Source organism: Rhododendron vialii, chromosome 9a (assembly GCF_030253575.1).
Source record: "Rhododendron vialii isolate Sample 1 chromosome 9a, ASM3025357v1".
Classification (NCBI taxonomy): Eukaryota; Viridiplantae; Streptophyta; class Magnoliopsida; order Ericales; family Ericaceae; genus Rhododendron; species Rhododendron vialii.
The window spans coordinates 8,971,679-8,995,608 of NC_080565.1; the positions used below are offsets into that span (position 1 = coordinate 8,971,679).

General features: G+C 37.5%; 1 protein-coding gene across 4 annotated transcripts; it reads right to left on the bottom strand.

Moving 5' to 3' along the window:
• Window positions 1-206: 206 nt before the first annotated feature.
• On the bottom strand, window positions 207-18,271 carry LOC131300403 (uncharacterized). Of its 4 annotated transcripts, none has more exons than XM_058326212.1 (9): window positions 18,163-18,271; window positions 16,432-16,750; window positions 14,482-14,617; window positions 14,288-14,357; window positions 14,071-14,164; window positions 12,639-12,852; window positions 10,331-10,472; window positions 9,119-9,289; window positions 207-649 (listed from the first exon to the last, which is right to left on the bottom strand). In XM_058326212.1, the coding sequence occupies exons 2-9, from the start codon at window positions 16,727-16,729 to the stop codon at window positions 458-460; spliced, it is 1,317 nt and encodes a 438-aa protein (XP_058182195.1). In that variant the 5' UTR covers window positions 16,730-16,750; window positions 18,163-18,271; the 3' UTR covers window positions 207-457. The 4 variants fall into 4 exon arrangements, with proteins under 4 accessions (XP_058182195.1, XP_058182194.1, XP_058182196.1 ...); XM_058326211.1 differs by having other exon boundaries at window positions 16,432-16,900; window positions 18,163-18,251; XM_058326213.1 differs by having other exon boundaries at window positions 16,432-16,781; window positions 18,163-18,177.
• Window positions 18,272-23,930: the final 5,659 nt, after the last annotated feature.

Genomic DNA, 23,930 nt, shown 5'->3' on the forward strand with positions numbered 1-23,930 from the left:
TGGTCGAGTAGACTATGAGGTTTGAACACAAGTTCTACTGCCTCCTATGACTTATTGTTCACCACTAAACTCATCCAATATTTTCAGCAGTTAGAGGGAGGGGTGATCAATTGGCAAATGCCTCCATTTGCAAGATTGTTGTGATCAGGCCTTTTGCAAGAATCAAGTTCTGCTAATAATAACAGCAAAAGTATAGACGCACAATAGATTACAACAAGATGCCTTAGTACATAAGTGAAACAGAATGTTATTACAAATACAATCTCGACATCATTGCGATTAAGACAAGAAATTAGATTGGTAAAATATAGCCCCTGCCCCCGGTGGCCACAGCCTCACTTAAAAGCACATTATTGCACACAAATTTCAGTTCTCCCTGGATAAACAGATATCTGTTCAGATTTGTTCAGTGCCACATCAACAGACGGGAGGAAAGAGAGAGAACAAACCTATGGGCTTACATAATCTCCACCACAGCGCGACCAATAATACTACCTCGGTTGAGATCTAGATATACGTCGTTAGCGTCCTCTATCCGGCATGTTCTTGAAACAGCAGCACTGAGATTGAAGATACCGCTTTCTGCCAGCTTTACCAGCTTTGGAAGATCTTGCCTTGCTCTGCCCCCATATGAGCCAATTATTTTGACCTGCACCAAAATATTTTAAGAAAATTAGTCTTAGGTCTATTATGTGAACTTCATAAGCCCACAAATCCACCTATTAATTTTGTAAGGTTTCAAGTCCATTTTAGAGTACCATAAAGTAAGGGTACCCTAGGGTTTAGGCACTTTCATAAGATTTTAGAGAGCACTTTTTTATTATAGGATAGGGTACTCTAAGGTAGGGTATTCTAGGATTTAGGCACTTTTATAGGGTTTTAGGGTACACTTTCCTATTATAGGGTTTTAGTGGTTTAGGCACTTTCATAGGGTACCCTAGGGTTTAGGTTGTGTGGACTTGTGACTTTACAAAACTATTAAGTGGACTTGTGAGCTTATGAAATGTCTACAGTGGACCTATTACTAAATCTCCCATTTTCAGTCACAAGAACTATCACTATCAGATTCTCTTCAGAAATGGTAAAGACAGCTATCCATCCTAAAAGCACTTCTCTAGCCTGAAACAACAAAAATAATTCTGGCAACAGAAACAGTTTCGAGCGCAAAAAACAAAAGAGAAAAGAAAGTAGAAGTATAAAAATTGCTACGTTATATGTGCCATGGAACTTAGAGTCTGAACCTAGAAACTTTATCAAGTGGGGTTAGTCAACAAACAACAATGCAAGCAATAAATCCAAATTTACAACAATCAACCTTCTTGTAATAAACTGAATATTGTATTGGTTATGCTAAGACATCCCAACTTTGTCAGAAAGTTTAAAACTTCAATACACTTCCCTGAGCATTGTGCTTAGCATTTACCGCTATATAGATCAGAAAAATACACAGAATGACCATGCACAAACTTACAAAGCTCAAACTTATGAGAAGCACAAACCTTGAAAAGTCAAATCTATGAGAAATTGTCAACTGACGTCGAATTTGGACAGACAAAGAACCCCAAGATGCGAAAAACTAAGTAATTAAGGAAAGAAACCCAAACTAAATAGGTGTATGCAGAATTTTCAGCCAAATTAATCTAAATAAACAATTTAAAATAAAGCGGTCGTTTTAGTTAGTTCGGGTGTTAATAATATTGGCGATTTTTGGATACGACAAACCATTGGAGTTTGTATTCATCCTGGTTCCATTTGGGTTTGGGAGGGGTTTTTACTTTGTCTAGACTAGATACTCCACCCGTTGGTTCAAGAGTTGTTTGCGAAGACCATGTCGTTCATTTTGCTTGGAAACTCGATTGGAAAGGTATATGTTTCTTGGAAACTCGATTGGAAAGGTATATGCATCTCATACGCATTTAGCCTACCATTTTTCCATGCATCATATATGGTGTTTGTCTAAATCTTTGTAGAATTCTCTAGTGTGCACTAGACTTATTTTATTGGCCTTGTCTTGTTGAAAGAAAATTGATCTACAGGCCTTATAGGTGCCGTGAGTGTATCGGCACGAGAATGCATTGTGCTCCTTAGGATTGCTTTCAGATTCAAAGAGCTTGCGCCTCTAAAGTGTGTCATGCCCTCTTAAGGCCCTTTCCAGCACGTTTTGACATGTCTACTCTTTCACCTAGATTTAGAAAGCTAGTGTCTTAGTAGCGCCTTGTATGACTAAGGCCCTTGAACGCGTCTTAGTAGCGTGCTCCAGCATATTTCCTTGCTTTGTGATTGGTGGAAAGATTAGGGCGTATCTAATTCATATATAAGCATATTTTTCACCATTTGAGGTTAAAAGGGTTAGATCAACCCACTGTTAGAGAGAGAAAGCATTCCCTCTTTTGCACTTGTGATTTCATTTGCATTTTGATGATCTAAATCTTGTATTTGATCATCTTAGTTCAATCTAGAGAAATACTCTAATTCCCATGTATTCTCTCTAGGTTGATTTTGTTTTGCAAAAAACCTTCACTTTTCAAAATCCATACATCCATGCCTATGAAACTACATGGCCGGGTGATACTGGAGCCCTGGTGAACGGTGATCAAGGCGTTGGACTCGTGGTGGCTATGGGATTAAGAAGGGGCTCGAGGAGCCACATCAAAGTTGCGGAGTTAGGTTGAGCTATTGGGGTTAAATTCCTCTTTTGTAAGCACTTTGTAAACCTTTTGATCTATATCAATTTGATAGCTAGGCCGTGGTTTTATGCTTAGGGTGCATTGACTCTAAATAGTTTCCACGTATATCACGGTGTTTGCGTTCTTTAGCTTTATGGCTCTTTACTTAGATTGCTAATTTGAATTGCTTGGCATGAAGGTTGGATATTTGGTTAGTCTAGAGATGAAGCTATCATAGTTTTCCTCGTCATGCATCTAATAGCACCTTCGATATGTCTAAGGCGTGTGCAAGGGCCTTAGTCATTACTAAGGCACGTGCAAGGGCCTCCTTAGAAACCTGCTAAGAAGAGCAAGCGCCCCACTAAGGACCTATTAAGGCCCCAAGTCTCTGAATCTCCAAAAACAAATACTCCTGCAAGAATGAGCAAGCTCCCCACCAAGGCCCTATTAAGGCTCTGAACCTGTAAACAAGCCTAAGGGAAACCATGCTTTCCCATGCCAACACACACAATGCCTTGGACAAATTTCCCTACAACAAACCAAGGCCATTAAAATAAGTTTAGTGCAAACATGAGAATTCTCCAAAGATTTAGACATTAAGAAACTTATGATGCATGAAAAAATGTTAAGCTAAATGCAAATGAGATACATATACCTTTCCTATTGAATTCCGCTGTAAGTCATCCTCAATCAATGAACCAACGGGCGGAGTATCTAGTCTAGACAAAGTAAAGACACCTCCCAAACCAAATGAAAAAAGAATGAATTACAGACTCTAATGGTTTGTCATATTCGGAAATCACCAATAATATTACCCTTTGGCATTTTCGGTACCAAACCATTCAAACAATTACTCATTACAAGGAAACAAATTCTAGTTAGCTAGAGAACCTTCTAAAAACTCTACTAAAGCTTCCATGAAAGCCACAATGATCCTGCAAAGACAACTTAACCAAGGAACAAGCATGCATAGATAGAATATGATAGCAATAAAGAGTTAGCGCAACAGAAATTTAACGAACAAGACAAGCTATCGTAAATGAAGCAATGCAAATGGAAGTAAACCAGGAGAAGTATTTAAAGCATAGATAAAGCGACCCCAACCACGTGTGCAAATATTAGCATAAAACATAAACAACCTAACCATGGGCTCCAACAAAAGTACCTAACATAGTAACGTAGCCAAGTACAATTTCATGCAAGGGCAAGTACAAAATATAGCTAAATAAAAGAGAGAGATAAAGAGCTACCAAAATAAACCTCACCGCCACTCATAAAACTACCTCTCAATCATTCAAATCTTTCTCCCCCTTTTTGTCCCGGGAAGTAAAGAAGTACCGCAAAAAATGAAGGAAAGCCGAGGTAACACTCAAGCATCAGACTCCTCCCCAAATCATCGTCATCCATCTCATCATCTTGAGCCGGAGATGAGTAATCAAGCTCAATACAAGCTTCCGTCCGATTGAGTTGCCATAGAAGTCATATCAGCTATCCGATAATTGAGCATTGTACGCATCTATCCTTAGAAACTGTGTCAAAGGCCTTCAAGCGAGCCTCAAACTCATTCAACCTTACATGCACCCTATCAAATTGACGCTAGAGATACTCCATAAGTCTAGTGGAGGAGGAGCAAGGACAACAACTGGTGCGGGGCCATTTGAAGACATTGGAACATCAGTGGAAAGATTTTCAGACTCAGGAGGATGAACATTTTGATTCCATGGTGGATTGTAGACAGGAGGAGGGTGTAGTGGAGCAAAAACAGCCACAATCGGGGGATACTCAGGTTCGGGAATGAACTTAAGAGGGGTGGCATTGGCCAAAAAGTTCACTTGAGCTTTACTAAGGCGTTCAATTTTAGAAGTGATAGCACGCTTAGGAGTAATAGTGCGGTCATTGATAGCACCCTTAGAGGGCTTTAGTGGCGTGAGGCCCTCTCTGGAAGTAAGTATGTTTCTTTTTCAGTTCAACTTTAGAGAGCTTGGGCCTCATGGGTGCGTCAATAATGCATCTGATACATTAGCACCCTTTGTCGCACGCCACAAGCGCGTTAGTGGTGCGTCTTGCACCTTAGTGTGCTTGACAATGACCGCACCATTACTGCTAAGCGTGTTATCACTTCTAAAACCAAAAAAGCCTTAGTAAAGCTTAAGTGAACTTTTTGGCCAGTGCCACCCCTCCTAAGTTCATTCCTGAACCTGAGTATCCCCCAATTGTGGCTGTTTTTGCTCCACTACACCTCCTCCTGTCTACAATCCACCATGGAATCAAAATGTTCATCCTCCTAAGTCTGAAAATCTTTCCACTGATGTTCCAATGTCTTCAGATGGCCCTTGTACTTGTACTTGCTCCTCATCCACCAAACTTGATGGAATATCGCTAGCGCCAATTTGATAGGGTGCATGTGAGGTTGAATGAGTTTGAGGCTCACTTGGAGCCTTATGACACAGTGTCTAGGGATAGATGCATATAATGCTTAGTTTTCGTAAAGTTTATATGACTTCCATAATTACACAACTCAATTGGATGGAAGCTCGTATTGAGCTTGATTACTCGTCTTCGGCTCAAGATGATGAGATGGAGGACAATGATGGGGAGGAGTTTGATGCTTGAGTGCTACCTCAGCTTTCCTCTAATTTTTGGGTAATTTTTTGCTTCGCGGGACAAAAAAGGGGAGAAAGATTTGAATGCTTGTGAGGTAGTTTAGTAGTTTTATGAGTGGCGGCGAGGTTTATTTTGGTAGCTCTTTATCAATCTCTTTTATTTAGGTACGTTTTGTATTTGTCCTAGCATAGGCTTGCTACTTGATACTTTGCTACTTTATTTTATTAGTGCTTTTGTTGGAGCCCGTGGTTAGGGCGTTTATGTTTTATCCTAGTATTTGCACCCGTGACTAGGGTCGCTTTATCTATGCTTTAAATACTTCTCTTGGTTTACTCTTCCATTTGCATTGCTTTGTTTATGATAGCTTGTCTTGTTTGTGAAATTTCTGTTGCGCTAACTCTTTATTGCTATCATATTCTATCTATGCATGCTTGTTCCTTGGTTGAGTTGTCTTTACAGGATCATTGTGGCTTTCATGGAAGCTTTGGTAACTAGATAGTTAAGAGTTTTTAGAGATTCTCTAGCTAACTAGAATTTTTTTCCTTGTAATGAGTTATTGTTTGAATGGTTTTGTATCAAAAATGCCAAAGGGGAAGATTGTTAATATTATTGGCAATTTCTGGATATGACAAACCATTCGGGTCTGTATTCATTCTTTTTTCATTGGGATCTGTTTTCATTCTTTTTCCATTTGGGTTTAGGAGGAATTTTTACTTCGTCTAGACTAGATACTCCACCCGTTGGTTCAAGAGTTGTTTGCGAAGGTTGTGCTGTGCATTTTGCTTGGAAATTCGATTGGAAAGGTATATGCATCTCATATGCATTTAGCCTAACATTTTCCATGCGCCATACGTTTTTTCAAATGCCTCAATCTTTGTAGAATTCTCTTGTGTGCAACTAGACTTATTTTATTGGCCTTGCCTTGTTGAAAGAAAATTGGTCTAAAGGCCTTATAGGTGATGTAAGTGTATCGGCATGAGAATGCATTGAGCTCCTTAGGCTTGCTTTCATATTCAAAAGCTTGCACCTCTAAAGGGTGTCATGCCCTCTTAAGGCCCTTTCCAGTAGGTTTTGACATGTCTACTCTTTCACCTAGGTTCAAAGAGCTAGTGCCTTAGTAGTGCCTTGTATGACTAAGGTCTTTGCACGCGTTTTAGTAGCGTGCTCCAGCATATTTCCTTGCTTTGTGATTGGTGGAAAGTTTAGGGCGTACCTAATTCATATATAAGCATATTTTTCACCATTTTAGGTCACAAGTTTTAGATCAACCCACTTTTAGAGAGAGAAAGCATTCCCTCTTTTGCACTTGTGATTTCATTTGCATTTTGATGATCTAAATCTTGTATTTGATCATCTTAGTTTGATATAGAGAAATACTCTAATTCCCATGTACTCTCTAGGTTGATTTTGTTTTGCAAAAACTTTCACTTTTCAAAATCCATACATTCATGCCTATGAAATTACATGGCCAGATGATACTGGAGCCATGGTGAGTGGAGATTGAGGTGTTGGACTTGTGGTGGTTATGGGATCAAGAAGGGACTCGGGGAGCTACATCAAAGTTGAGGAGTTAGGTTGAGCTATTGGGATTAGTTTGTAATTCCTCCCTTGTAAGCACTTTGTACACCTTTTTGTTCTATAGCAATTTGGTAGTTAGACCACGGTTTTATGCTTGGGGTGCGTTGACCTTAAGTAGTTTCCACGTATATCGCGGTGTTTGCATTCTTTAGCTTTATTGCTCTTTACTTAGATTGCTAATTTGAATTGCCTGGCATGGAAGTTGGATGGTTGGTTGGTTTAATTTTAGGGTGAATTACACTTAACCTCCTCTAACTATGGCTCAGAGACACTTTACCCCTTCTAACTGTTATTTTTGACGGTTAACCCCCTCTAACTAATGGAAACCCTTCATCCATTTGCAATCTGTTAAGAATTGGATGGTAAATGTCATGTGCAAGTCACATGCCCTCCCATTCAAAAATTACGATCATTATTGCCCTTTCCTCTTTCCACATATACATAGCCTAGCCAAGCCTTACCCCTCCCTTGCACATCCATACAACCTCACCTCCTTTGCACCAACATTGACCAAATCGGAGCTGCAGTTGGAAATCGAAAGCCCACTCCATTCTCTCTCCAAAAGGCCAGCTACTCTCTCTCTTTTTGAAATCAAACCGGAGCTGACTGCCGCTACCATTGCTGTAGCTCCGTCATCAAGGCTGACTCAGTTGGCGGAGTCACTCAGTTCACGACTCCATAAATCCCCCCCCTCCCTCTTTCTCTCTCTCTCCTATCTATATGTATTTTGTGTACAGCTCATTTGTGAGAGAGAAAAATTTCGGATCTAAGAACAGATCGTCGCACTGGTGCAGGAATCTAGTCAACCCTACCTTTGTCCAACAATCGGAGCTCCAATTCATCTTGTTGTTCGCCGCCGTCCCTCAGATCATGCGTCGTCGGAATCTGAAGGGTATTGACCGGACTACTTTGAGAAACGGGATGAGATAGACCTAGGTTTCTCTGACGTCACAATGGAGGAGATAGTGGCGGCGATGAAACAATTCTGCCTGTAAGGTTGGCTGAGAGGTCAGCGGGTGAGGAGATAGTTGTAGGAGGTGAATTGGTGGTGGTGTTGGGTTGGAAGGAGGTTAGGTTTGGTTGGTTGTGTTAAGTGGGAGGAGGTGAATCGGTAGTGGTGTTGGGCTGGAAGGAGGTTAAGGTTTGATTGGTTGTGTTAAGTATGGTGGCTGGGTTTTGGACAATGATGCATTGCTAATTGAGGGTAATATGGGAATTGAGCGTTTTTTGTTAACGGTGTCTAATGGAATTAGGATTTACATAATTAGAGGGGGTTAAGTGTTGAGTTTTATAGTTAGAGGAGGTAAAGCGATAACAGGTGTTAGTTAAGGGGGGTTAAATGTAATTTACCCTTAATTTTAACTTGGTTTAGATAATTTCATCCGGGTTTTATTTATTTAAATGACTAGAGGATAGGTGGGAGGCACCACATATTCATATCACGCATCAGATTTCCTGAGGAGGGTGTTGACCCCAAGGAGTAATTTGACCATTCAATAGGTTTTCCTGAGTGGGGATAATGACAAAATTTGTTCAAATCCCATTGCTCCTTGACAAATATACACACATTTTTTGTAACAATCCGTGATTAATTTCATCATACCCAAACTTGTTACTCCATCGGTTCCATAATTTTGTCCATTTAGAAAATTGTGCTAGTTTTTAGACAAATAAAAAAATAAAGCACACTTTGGTGCATAACTTTTCTACTTTTTTTTGCACCAATTACGCAAGGAAATGCTTCATTTTTTCATCTGAAAATAGCACAACTTGCAAAAAGGAACAGAAAGATTATGGGATGGAAGTAGTACTACATTAGTACTTGCAAGAAACTTTCCTGATGATTATTCTAATGTGAGAGTAAACTTCGCCACTTCATCAATTGCGATGTCTTTTTTGTCTCTCTTGGCAAAGTCATTCTGGATGTTAAACTACAACATGTTGACTGGACTATTTAGCAACGTAAATTAGCTTCAACCTGATGCTAATAATCTAGTGTTCTTTCTTATATTTCGGTAATGTAATCTCTTCTCTTTCAAATGTAGTAGTATCCATATTTGGAAGTTTTAGAAAGTTCTCTTTGTGAACTCCTCACGGCCGACAATGGCAAATATAACCATGATTATCAAACTTAAACTACGCCTCTTTCCTTTTGTTAATAACTTCTTTAATCTCATGATAATCTTAAACCATGCTTCTCTCTCCTTTGTTATTAACAGGGCAATTAAATCTTGGAATAAATTGACCACTGCCAGAAAGAGAAAACTCACCTGCCTACGAACCAGCCGGTTTATATCTACCTCTCCTCTGGCACTAGAGTCTGTAAGCCCAATCATTACAGCTTTTCCCCCATCTCTTACACTCTGGGTACACTGTAAAAACGTTTGTGGTTTCCCAAGGGCTTCCACTGCAACGTCTACGCCCCTTCCTCCGGTTATTTCCTGCCCAGAAAAGCAAAAAAGTCCATTAGACCAAGTATTTAGCTAAATGGGTTTCTTCAAATTAGGTTAACTCAGAATGCCTGAAAAATAAAGGTGATTTCATGGGCAAAGAAATAGTGCTACCTTCGTCCTCATTTTTTTACCAATCAAAATATGTCAACTATTCTTATGGCAAAAATTTTCAAAACTAAAATTAGAAAATATAGATAATGTTCCGAGATGTCCAGAATATTGAAAATGGACAAACAAATGGAGACAAAGTAAGTACTACAATATCAATTGTTAAGTCCAGGCAAATATGGACAAAGGAAGTACTACAATTACCAATGATCAAAATATAAGACTATGGACCAAAGCAAATTGTGAAACAAGTCTTACAGTGGATTCACACAATAAACACTGAAATGGACAAACAGATGGGGACAAATGGAGTAGTACAATTTCAATTGTCAAGTCCAGACAAATATGGACAAAGCTACTTCAATTTACATGATCAAGTCTAAAAATTTGCTTCACATGAAGCCTAAGGATGAATGGCAAAGCATAATGCTATGCACAAACAGCTCCTGTTCATGAAAAATAGAAAGATAAAGCAACTAATAAAGAAGTACTCCTACAGCTGTAAGGCTTTAACAATATGGAATATATGCAAGTGTGAATCAAAGTCAATGCAAGTTTAGTCCAAAGAGACAACTCATTTCATCATTAAGCTTGAAAGGATGGAAGCAATTTCAATCCAAAGATGTACAAGCTCGGCTATTTGCCTGAGTCAGGAATATTGTTGAAATTAATTTTTATGACAGCTATGACTCTTAAAAACAAAGATAAGAAACCTCAAGTTTATGAGTTAAAAGACTCCAAGTTATCAAAAAGAAAAGCTATGGCAACTCTCTGTTCAGATATTTCGCTTGCAATTTCAATTGAAAAACATTGACAAAACAGAGCTTTTTTACTATGAACTCAATAAGATAGGCATCATTAGTTTCAAATTGGGTAGGTCTAGGCAATAAAAATTAAAAGATCAAGAAAAGGTCCACGTACTCGAATTTTTTCAACAGCGTCCTCGTTCCGTGCATTTATGGCGTGAGTAGCCCCAAGCGTTTTAGCTTTCTGCAGTTTGTCATCTTGCACATCAACTGCGATGATCTCAGAGGCACCAAATGCCCGTGCTATCTGCAAACAACTGGACAACACAATATAGTTGTGATCTAGTAGAAAGAAGCTTCATTCATATTGAAATGCAATCTACAGCAGCAATTGTACTTCGGAAATATGAAAACACTGTACAAAGATTATTCCTATACCCCACCCACTAAAGAACCCAAAAACCAACACCACCAACTACAAAGAGAGTTGGAATACTTGATAAATGGTTAGGAACCAAAGTTCAATGAGATAAATTTGAGTAATAAAACGTATGCAGTTTCGTATCATGATTCCTACACTATCTGAACTGGAACTATCAAATATATCACTTACCACCAATCAAGTTGCCTTCATAATAATTGAGAGACTCAAAGACACTCTGTCATAACCTTTAAGTTTTTGTTTTGGTGAAACATGAGGAAATAGCCATAAATACATCTAAAGCTTCCAGATGTAATAGTGATATCACAACCTCAAGGATACACCAAACCAAGAACAATCCGAGGGATGCTCAGTCATATTTTCCGCCTGAAGGTTTGAAAGCTTAATAATTGATTCATATTATAAGAATCTGAGAACATGATCAGATTTGACAAGTTTGAAGCTAGTTAAGAAAAGGCAAAGCTGCAATATTGTGGTGCACATTCTAACACTCAATATAATCAAGACATATAGCAGGAGCAAAGTAAGAAACAGCTGAACGGCATTAGTTTCTTTCAAAAAGTAAAGATTTTGGGTATTACAAAAAGCCTTCAAACATGATGACCTAAGACCCTGCAGTATGCATAAACGAAGTGCTATTGTTTACCTAGCCGATCTATATCAACGACGCCTGGTAGGAAGTCTCAGTTAAAGTTTGTTCACGGCAAATCTCCAATGCCATTACCCAGCTTCATTAAACTACCCTAACTGTCTAATTCTCAAACTCCCCTCCTGATGTAAGCACACAATCTCAATTCACCAACTGATATCTATTTCCTTGAATTTTCTCCCACACCTAATGTGAATCTTAAGGCCCCAGTTTTTTACTCTAGTTTGAGCGCCGGGATTGGACACATATCCATGGGGACCACATGGTGTGTTTGGTTGACCTTATGCAGGTAGGGATTACATATTTGACCGCTATGAAATCCCACGAATCAAGGGATATATATACTACTATGAGGGATGAGGTATCATTAATCCCCTCACCGTCAATCTGATTGGATAACTTACCCTTGGGATTATATTATCCATTCAACAGTACAATCCTTAAAGCCCTCCAAGTTTGGGCACTGGTGCTGATTCATAGAAACAAACTATAGATATAAAGCACATCAGGAGGCTCAATAGAGTTCATTGTGCGAAATTTAGTCTGCCGTCTTTAGAACAATCTTCCTTGCCTCCCGTTGTCTAGCCTCCTCTCAAACTTTTCAGAAACTTACATACGCACAAAGAAAAAAGATTGCTTTAGGAAGTGATGCAACAGAAATCCTGATTGCAAGGAAAGAAAGATGCCCGCCTTAACCAATTTGTTTGACACGTCCACCTTTCCAGCCAGGACTAGCAATTCAGCCCATTCTTCCCATGGCTCACCGCAGAAACAAAATCGAATCAAACCAAAAAGACTTGTTTGAAGGAAGAAAACAAAAAGGCTGTAAGAAGATCCTTCCCTATAAAATAAATGCTCCTTTCTTCCCATATTCATGGTCCTTTCCTTTTTTGGATGTCCCAAAACCAAGGTTCATATCGAAAAGTCAGAGAAATATGTTTGTAACTATCCAAAGCTATCCATTACGAATAGTTGTAAATGTATTTGAAAGATCGAAAAAAGTGTGTGCAAAATTAGAAATAAGAATATGATATTATGAATAAAAGATAGATCGAGTTTCACCTTAAAATGTTGAAATTCCCAAACATGATCAAGAATAAGTAATGGAGGGAGTAAATGAAAAATCAAAACCACCTCAGCAGTTGACAGTTCCATTGTAGTCAGTCTTGATGAACTGATAAATGGTATGAATGAATAGTTCAATCATCAAGGTTGCGCACTTTTAGCAGGAAGATGTCACACAAATAAACAACTTGATAGGGAACCCACAAAGTTTTCAGGTATTTAAGTATCACAGAGCTCATGAATGGTAAGTAACTAAATCATGAACTGGCCGAGAAAAATAGTGAAAATTAAGAACACAATTCACGATAACAAATTTTAGCATTTTACCTTGAGCCAACACCCCCAATGCCAATCACGGCAACGGTATCCCCAGGGCGAACCTTAGCCGCATGAGCCATAGCACCATAGGCGGTAAAAACTGCACATCCCAAAATAGCAGACTCTGTATATGGCAATGTATCGGGTAGAACGCACAAACCATGCGCTGGCACAACACAGTATTCAGCAAGACCTCCCATGCTATACATATATATTGGTTTGCCTGCACAAATGACATGTTTCCTAGTCATCCAAAGATGCAGTGTTGTGAGCATTAGGAGTGGCAAGTAAAGGCACAGGAACATGCACACCTATACAAACCTGCACGCAAACACATAGATGGGCAGGGACGGAGCCAGGATCTTAATTCAGAGTGGGGCAAACAAATAAAAATAAATTTTACCAACAAAGATGAATTCATAGACTAGTATAAAATTGTTTCGTTCTTTTTATTTTTGGTAGCCAAAGGCCCAAAACACCCATCTACTTTTATCAGGTTGACATTTCTAAAAGCGAAGTAATTTCGAGTGGTTCAAAATAAATTAATGTATATTTTAGTGACTCATTTACAAATAACGTCATAATACATAAGTTCATATGTGGTATTATCAAACCATTACAAATATGGGGGCGGGGGGCTTTTCCCTGCTGATGGTAACCCAACTAGTGAGCCGGACCAAATATTCTTGATGTAAAAAATCTGCATGATGATGCATTGCTGTGAAAAGGGAATTTGGAAGGAGATGGAAGACGCTCATCACTGCCTATTTGACTCTGGACAGAGTTGCAGAAACTTGGTTTTTCTACGTTTGTTTCACCATATAATATGTTGGTATTTCCCTTAACGTTCTCTGTTGTTTTAAGCTATAAAGTCTTAAGGATAACCAGGAAAGGAAACCTGTGGAAGATGGGGTAGGAGGGAATACTTCTAAGCAGATCTATTCTAGAAGAAATGTATCTTTGGGAATCACAGTAACACCTCGTTTAGAACGATATATGCAAATGCAGATGAACTTTGTGAGAAACAGTGCATTGACTGAACAAAATTAATCTGACTTCATACGCCCTAAAATGACTGGAAAAGTCATTGCAATCAAAAGGGCTTTTCTGTACAAGACAGAAGGATGCAATCTATTACGACAACTTAAGACTGAATGAACCTTAAGTGCAATAGATTGAAGGGTAAAGGCATCAGCAATGAAAACATTGCAATATGCTGCTGGCCATTCAAAGCCGCTCTCCATGCTCACTTTCATGAGCAAAATAAATACTGAATTAAAAAACACTCTACATTATGTGTTCACAAAACTTGCGTGAAACAAATAGAATGACAAATTTGAAAAAGCATCTAACTGAACCCTTAATTTTGATGGGCTGTAGCCTGTAAGTGAATGTTCAAGTTTATAAGGCAAACTAACTGCAAGTGTAAGTGAACAATTACCACTGTCGCGCAAGAATAGCCGTGTTTCGCCATCATAAAGGGTTCCTTTCGCTCGGTTATAAGCAAAAAAATCCTCGCATAGGTCATCTTGCCCCTGTTTTCACTCAAAAACTCATTACATGAGGTTGGTGCGATATGTTATTGAAAACTCAATATACATAATTACACGTCAACACTAACTGAAGCAAGTGACTATGTAATCAGTTGATGTAGCCACCTTACTACAGAAGAAGCAGCTACCACAAGGCATTATGAAGGCTCCAACCACATGAGCTCCTATTGGGAATCTGAAGAATCAAGACAAAACTGATGCCATCATCTATATTGAGGGCTCCACCATGTTGGGAGTTATTTTCGGAATTATGATTATTTACAGCATATCTTGTGGAAGAAATTTCAAGTTTTTTAAACCTTTCAATGGTCCTGGTGTCTGTCAGTGGCCCATGTTCAACCACCTCACCTGTGATCTCATGGCCCACAACACAAGGGCTAGCAAACGGAAGTTCACCTTTTATTACGTGAAGGTCAGAGTGGCAAACCCCGCACGCTGCATGGATCAAACACTCAACAAGAGAAGCCAAAATTAAATAACTACAAAAAAATAGAAAATATTTTGTTCCCGAACTACATCTCCTGAAATCTACACGAAAGGGTTGTACAAGTGGTGACTACAAAACAATAAAACCAGAAGAATCTAGGATTAGAATCACTACCAATAAATACTTAATACCCTGCTTCATTCTTCAATAGACAGGGAAACAGATAAAGGAAGGCAACAAAGACAATGACAATGAAAATTGATGCATATTATAAATCCTTCCCTCTCAAAATAATATCTGAATCCAAAATCCCACAAATTAGAAGAAATCAAGAAGAAGAAAAAGAATTTAATGAATTTGCATTTATGATGTTTCAGTCTGGTACATGTATTAGACTCTTCTAAATGTGAAGTACCCGTGTGAGTGTCCTATATATTTAGTTCCTTATGCATCTTGTGAGTCTCTTGTTAGAACCCACAGGGTGCTTTGCTCTGTCGGAGATGGAAGGCTACTTGCTTGCCCTTGGAGGTGGTATTGGAGACAAAGCCATGAAAAATGTCTTTCTTATCCCCACTTCGAGTATCTAGGGGCAACGCAATTGTGTGTCTCCATGAGTCCTACCCATATCAGAAAATTTTAAATGGACTTGGACAAATGAAACAGCAAGAGGAACAAAAAGTACCTACCTTCATAGGGCTTGCAGGCTTACTAGTTAAGCATACGATGATATGATAGAAAAAGAAAAAAAGCACCCATACTATGATTGAAGGCCAAATTAGAACTCTGTGAAAGTCATTTTATGGAGTAATTCCCTTGATGAAAATAAATTTTTTAATATTAAGTTTCAACCAGTCTTCTGGTGTTCTTGGCCATAAAATAGAGACTCCAACACACACACAGATCCTTGTATTTGACACCCATACACTATTCCATGTACCAATGGCTCCACACACCAAATATATGCACGTGCATTTTGTAATTCTTTTTTGTTTCTCTAACCCAAGGATAAGCGAGTACTGTATGTTTCATAATAATTAGGGCAAAAAACAGAACTATTGGTCACATTAGAGTTTTTTACGACTCATTGCCAACTCAAAACTAATTGGCAATGAGTGGAGAGGCCACCTAGGCTCATATGCTAGTTGTGGAGTTATAATTAACCAATGTGGGACAAGCTCTAACATCCCCTGCACATGCGACCCCTGGCCGGCATGTGGAGAGGTAAAAAATGAATCCATAACATAGGGATCACAACAAACAACAGAAACAAGGTGCGATTAAGGCACAAAATAACGGGGCCAATCACTCAATAAAGTCTTTCCCGAAAGCCTCCAAGCTCTAATACCACATTAGAGCATCCAACTCAAAATCAATTCGCAATGAGTGGAGAGGCTACCTAGGCTCATATACTAGTTTTGGAGGTTATAATTAACCAATGTGGGACGAGCTCTAACAACAAAAAAAGAGAACCTACCTTCTTCTTTCTATGCATGGGTCATCGCCCGCTAACCACTTGAACAGGAAAAGGGTAGAACACTAGCAACAATATAGATCCCTCCCACGTGAACAAGTTTGAGCCAAGATAGCGACCAGCAAATTAAACATTGTTTTTTCCAAGAGAGTTTATTTTTCAAGTGTTTCTCCTTTGCATGAACAAAGTATAAAATGTTTCTTTTTTTTTCTCTTTATTTGTTTCTATACATTACTGAAAATTGAGATGCATAGCTATATTTATGAGGTAGCAACAAAGGCTTCATAAAAGACTCAACTCAAGTATATGTATGCATACAAGTGTACACAGGTGGTTGGAGGAAAAGTTTACCCTTGGTCTTGATGAGAATTTCACCAGCCTTGGGGCGAGGAATGCGGAACTCTTCAATGGAGAGAGGCTTATTAGGTTCCCAGAACACAACTCCACGCATGTAAGAAGGTCCACCACCGACATGATAAGATGACATGGACGGTGAAGACGATGATGATGAGGACGCATTCTTTTCACACAGTGATCTACTCCAATTGCAAGAGGCGGAGGAGGAAGGAGCAGCCCTCAGAAACCAGTTTTTTTGACAGCTATTGCTGATAGTTTTGCAAATAACAGTTGACCATCGATTGAATGCCATTATCGAGCGTGTTTTAATACCCTACACAATTATCGAGAGAGAAATATTGTAGCTGTTGCAGAAAGAACACCACTTTGATGCAAGTTGACGACAAAGTTGCCGTAATTCATAATATAACTTCAGGATTCATGCGACTGTAATAGCTTTACTACAGAGACAGCAAACAATATCCTTAAAAAAGTAACAGCAAACAATTTGTGCATCTCAGAAAAGGTACAGCTATTGTGGTCACAGTGCATAACCGTGACTAAGAACTTAACAAATGTTGCAAGGTTTGAGAAGAAAAAATAACTGGAATGAGTTATATAGGATTGAAAATATGCTTAGCATTTTATTGGAACAAGTGAAAAAACAATATTGAAGGCTAAGCCTACATATAGTTCAATACAAATACAGAAAACACAAATAAGAAGAGAGACACGGAAACAACTAAGAGCCACTTTGTTAACAAAGATACATCCATTCAAAATATGAAAGATTTGCAGTCTTTAACAAGGGCTTCTTTGATCGTCTGGACTGGGATAAGGGGGTAAGGGAGATGTATAATTCCAAGAGATACAGGGTGGGTTATGTCATACCACATGTCATACCACGGGATAAGGGGGAAGATTTTGGCACTATGAGCCTACATATATTGTGTTTCTTATGGGTAGGCTATCCCATGGGGGTCATATTATGATTCCCCCGGAATGAGGGTTATAATGTTATGGGAATTCAAATCCCATAAAACAAACTTGCAATATAAAAAGCCAAATGAACCTAGATATAAATGCATACATTGAACCTACTTACATGTGTTTAATGCATCTAGATGAATCTTAATGCAAGCACTAAATTCATGATGACCATTAAACTACCATGGATGACCCTTGATCTACCAATCCTTCAACGAAACATGCAGCTCTTGATCAGAGTCCCTACAACTACCAAAATACCCTCATCTAGCAATATACTATTTTTTGTTCGAATGTAGAAGCAACCCATTCCCCAGTTCATAACTACTTTCCATCATAAAACATATGGAAAATTACTATTGTCAATTTTTCATATACACCCACCAAAAAAAGGCTCAGCTAAAGATTATTACCATAAGCTAATTAAATGGAACAGATGATGAAAAAACAAAATCACTAAGGTTAGAAAGATGAAAAAGACTACCAAATCCCATTTCTTACTAAGAAAACAAATTGCACGGATTTTAATTGAAACCCAATCACGAGAAAAAAAAAATATGAGGAAAGAAACACTGGGGTTTAGGTTGAAACCCAATTGAGGAAAACGCTCAATCACAGACTTATGAACGCTGAATCTTGATCCATCTCAGGGGCAAGATACAAAGTGACAAACATTTATTCCCACAAACGGAATGTGAAAAATTAGTACTGCTATGGAGAGAGAGAGAGAGAGAGAGAGAGAGAGATTAGAGTTTGGACCTTGGATTCAGATCCAGCAGCGTAGCTCGTTTCAGTGACGATCGAGTTATTAACCAGGAAAAGATGGTCTTCATTTGCGTCATAGTTCTACTTACTACTATATTTTTAGTGCATATTTAATGTTATCCAAGAAATAGGAACCAATACGTAGTATGTCAGATCGGGCCCCACCCAAATCCACCTCGTAAAATAGGTAATTTTTTTTTTTTTTTTGGGTAAGTAAAATAGGACGTTGCATCCTTTGTTTTGAACAGCAGGGACGTTGTTGCATCTTTGCCCGTTTCAGAACATCATTTTAAAAAATAAATATTTATTTTATATTTTTAAATTTTAAAAGTAATATAAATGAAAAATAACTTTTAAATTTTTTTTGCACCGTATTAAAGATCTCAATGAAATCTTTCAAACAAGATCTATATTTCAACTGTTTATGTTGTATAAGGCCCGTTCCACATTCCTTTCTTAAAAAATATTTATTCTTACTTTTCAGAACAAATCATTCTATCACAATATATCACTTTTAATTTAAAAAATAAGCCTTTTTTTTTTTTTTTTGCAAATAAGTACTATATGAGAATGTGGAACACATCCTGAATCGTAGAATAAAATGCCCACTCAAAACATTATAACTTGATTGGTACCATTTACTTCCTCCGTTCTTAATTGAGAGTCCTTTATTTCATTTTGTGATGTTTCAAAATGATTGCCCCTTTTCAAAAATAGAAGTAGAATTTTGATGAAATTCCATAAGTGTCTTTCATATGTGAATACAAATGATGCAAAATAGGTTGAATATAAGGGTAATAATAGAAAATAGGTGTAATGATTATATGTTCCTTAAAAAAGTTGGAATTCCTAAGAGGGACTCTCATTTAGGAAATTTAGGAACATAGGAAGTAACTAGTTTATAGAAACAATTATATATTGTAAATTCGGATTGCTATCTTTAAAACCAATCAACATGACTCCCTAAACTTTACAAATAATTGGTAGGGTTTGTAAAACTTACTAGGGTTTGTGAATACAAATGATGCATTGTTTTCCTTCATTATTTTGCCATTTATTGGATGGATAACTTCTTCTTCTTTTTTCAACAGCATTCGATGGATAAGTATCGTGAATGTTTTCTATCATGTTAATGCAAATATATATATATATATTTTTTTGTAATTTTGATGAGCTTCTTTTCTTGTATGCATTGAAGTCCAAGGTTTTTTTTATTTTTATTTTTATTCATCAAGATATAAAAATAAAATCAGTACAGTAGGAAAAAAAATAGAAGCATAGAGAGCATCGGAGAGTGCACAACACCCTCGTATTACTGCTACTCACAAAATCTTAACCTACATCTTTGCGCTCTTGAAATTTTCTATTATTACAAAAGAAAACTTGCTAGCAAAGAGCTAACTCATACGAACACACAAACTGCAACCCCACGAACCTCCAAGGTTTTGCATGATGTTTATAGTAGTAAATCCGACAACGGAACCTGAAATTATACTAATACCTTTTTGTATTGTACTAATAAAAAATACGACGAGCACAACCGACACTGTATTCAAAACCCTTAAATTATTTTACCATTTATTGGATGGATAACTTCCTTTCCAACATAATTGATAATGTAGTGTGAATATTTTCTACCATTTTAATGCAATTTTTTTTTTTTTGTAATTTTGATGAGCTTCCTTTCTCCTTTCTTGTATGCATTGAAGTCCAAGATTTTGCATGATATTTATAATAACAAATTCGAAAACATTACTTGAACTTATACTGATACCTCTACGTATTGTACTAACAAATGGTTTGGTATCAATACCTTGGTCTCTGATTGCTCTCTGGATTGGTTTGGTACCAATACCTCAAAAAAGTAGGTATTGGTACCAATGACTCAAAAAACTGTTTTGAACTCTATTAATCATTCGTCAATCGTATTGACTCCCGATCACTTCTAACACTTCCCAATCACATTCTAATCATCTCTAAACTCGATTACTTAGGTTCCAATGCTTCATTGATCGTTCCAACCCCTGCGATACTCTTTAAAGGTAATCTTAGTACCGTTGTAAATGGAAAATGAACCGTAAGGTTGTTTAGGTGTACCGTAGGTTATACGAGATGTTGTGATGAGTGTGATGGGTAGTCGTGAGTTTGGCTAATGATCCGAAAGGTAACTTAGTAACTCGTATCCTTGTGATTTCATCTCGTTGATCACCCTAAACTCCTTGAGCCCTCGTTTCATGGGATTCTAGTAAAGAGGCTAGTGGTTAGCGAGTCGTGAAGTTACTTATAAGTTTAGCACGTTGTGTAGAATGTGGTGTTATACTTAGGAAAAAGAGTGTGAACTTATGTTTTTATTGATTTATGACATGGTTGATTGTTTGTAATAAAATGGGATGTGAATAAATGTTTGAGGTTACGGATACGACGAAAACTTGACACTACGGGTATCAGCACTCGATGGTGAGACGACCGGAATCGACACTACGGGTATCACCATAAACAATCGGTGAGACGACCGGACCACATAAATGAACGGGTATCACCATGGACATTCGGTGAGATGACCGGAAACGAGCGATACATGCGAAAACCTTGGATGTTATGATATGAGATTATCGGAAAAAGAGAGAAAGATTGGTTTTTACTAAATTGGATTGTTCGAAAGGGAAAAGGATTTTTCTATTGAAAACCCTCCGGCTATTCTTGAGCGAATCAACGGTTTCCGGTATTCGTGCACAGAATCAACGGACTCCGGCTATTCAAGCTCGAATCAGCCGAGTTTGACCACTATAGGTCACGTATTTCCATATATTACACCTATTTGGAAACAAAGGAGGTTTGTTGATGAAATGAGGAATTAGGAAGATTGTGAAATGAGAATGAATGTGGGAACATACCTGATGTGATGAAATGGTTGAGAAACCAAATGTTGATTATTTTTGATTGATGTGGGAATGCTTGTGGCACTAGTATGACGGGTGAGATGGCAGGTGTTGCATATAGGATTGTCTAGAATCCTTTAGCCATAGTGAGTCGCTTGTTGAGAGCCATATAAACCTTGGGCATATCTGTCTATATTCATTCACTTTAGATGTATAACACGGCATATTTTCTTATAACTTGTGAATAGATTTCTCTACTGGGCTAGTGTAGCTCAACCTATCATTTTCAGGTACATTGCAGGTCATTGTCATGGAGTGCTTGGAGTTCATGCTGTGGTTACCGATTAAAGCTTTTTTTTTTTTGGAGAATGCTTGTCTATCTTTATAAACTAAACTACATGGTATTGTATTTTCTATTGTGGAACTCTGTAATTTTATTGGGCTAGTTTGTGGAATTGGGGACTGAATTATCTTTTGGGTTATTAATTGTAACTTCGGTGAGGATTTTAATTATCAAATGTTATTATTATTTATGTTGAAAATCGAGGGCGTGACACATAAGAAAGTAAAATCATAGAAAAGTTATGTAAATCACACTCACTTTGGTTGCACATGATCTCTCCGTTGAATGCCTCTAAGAACAAACTAACCATCTCTCCATTAGAAATTCCATAAATTAAGAATGAAATGATTAGCTGTAAATCTTCTTTTTTTAAAAGTTTCTCATAAGTGAGCCTATCCGTTAAACAATTTTTTGATCAGTGGATACCTATATATATATATATATGGAGATTATGAGATCAATCACAAAATTACCTTGCTTGAAAGAGACCAACTAAGACGCATAGAACAAACTCGAGCGCATAAATCTTAATCAAATCAAAAAACACTGATGTACCAATAGTTTGAGTAATGTATGAATAGACATTTTTGTTCAATTGTGTTACTGATTATCCTATTTGGGAATCTCATAAGACCCGTGCTATGCACGATTTTGATAACGACAAATAACTTGAAAGTCGTAGAATTTCATAACCAAATGGATAGAAAAAAAGTAAAATCATTATGTGAGGGCAATCATGATTAAACTTTTACCAAATCCTGATTTATTATGAGGGTAAAAAAAAAAACTTCTTCATTCAATCCTATAGAATGAACTTCTTCATTACCAATGCACTTTTGGATTGCTCGAATTGAAACCCTCTCCCTCCTTGTATGTTCTCAAAAAAAAAAAAAGATTCAAACATTACTCTCCCTCCTTGTATGTTCTCAAAAAAAAAAGATTCAAACATTATACTCAGTATAGCAGTCACTCCAATTTGAACCGAGCGTAATCGAATTTTTTTGGAGTTGAACTTAATAAATTGAACTGGGAAAAAAAATGAAGAACTGGAAAAAAACGAAGTAAAGAGCCATACCTGTGGTGAGAGAATTGGAGAGAGGGCGATAGTCAAGGAGACGGAAAAGAGAACCGGAAAGAAAACGTTTAGGGAGAGAGAGAGAGAGAGAGAGAGAGAGAGAGAGAGAGAAACGATTAGGAAGACAGAGGGAGATTAAAAAAAACCATGAAGAACTGGAAAAAAAACGAAGTAAAAAGCCATACCTGTGGTGAGAGAATTGGAGAGAGGGCGAGAGTCAGGGAGAAACGTTTAGGGAGAGAGAGAGAAAGAAAAACGATTAGGGAGAGAGAGGGAGATAAATTTGTTTCACCCAATTTGTATTGTTCAATCAACAGCAAATTTGCCTTACCCGATTTGTATTTCCATTTTAGCACTCACCCAATCAACGGAAAATTCATAAATCACCAATTTGTATTTCGAAAATACTCACCCAATCAACAGCAAGTCTTTACAATCAAGTCTTTAATTACACCCAAATCAACTACAATCGGCAATTTCGGAAATCATTACAATCAACTACAATCGGCAATTTCGGAAATTTCAAAAATCATTACAATTAGCAATTGGTAAATTGGATAGAAAAAAAGTAAGTCATTACAATCAAAAATCATTACAATAGGCATTCGGATCTTTAAGTCAATCAACGGCAATCAAATCTTTAAGTCAATCAACGGCAAGTCTTAATTTAACCGATGGATAAATTAAGTTTTTTTTTTTTACCCTCACAACAAATCAGGATATCAGGATTTGGTAGAAAACTTTCTTGTCATATTATATAGATTTCATTATTTTTATTTCAAATTTTGGCTGATTATAGCATTAGGATTGTCACTAATTTCAGGAATATCATTAGTCAATAAAAAAGAGAGTTGAGATTAGGATTAAGATTAGTCAATAAAAGAAATGCATGATTGAATTAATTTCCAGAATATAGCATTAGGATTAGGATTATACAATATTGGCTGATTAAACAATCATGTCTTTCCTGAAAATTGGCTGATTATACAATTAGCATTAGGACTATAAAATCATGCCTTTCCGGAATATACAATTTTGGCAGATTATAGCAGTGTACTTAATTTGGAAGTTTGGAAAACATTTACATATTGTAGATTTATACATTAGGAAATATTCATTCGATCCGACGGCTACAAAGTTAATAGAAAGTAGGATCGAACGGTTGTAGAGGATGCTCTGTTTGTATGAATAGACATTGTAGATTTATACATTAGGAAATATTCATTCGATCCGATGGCTACAAAGTTAATAGGAAGTAAGATCGAACGGTTGTAGAGGGTGCTCTGTTTGTATGAATAGACATTTTAATAGAAAACCGTCCTGTTTTATAATATAGATTACTAAGCCTTTTTGTACTTTAGTATGTTTTTTTATATATTTATCTTCCGCATTGGCAGAATAATAACTAGCACGGTGATGTTTGGGGGTCAACAAGATACATCTTAGAAGAGGGGGACTAAGTGAA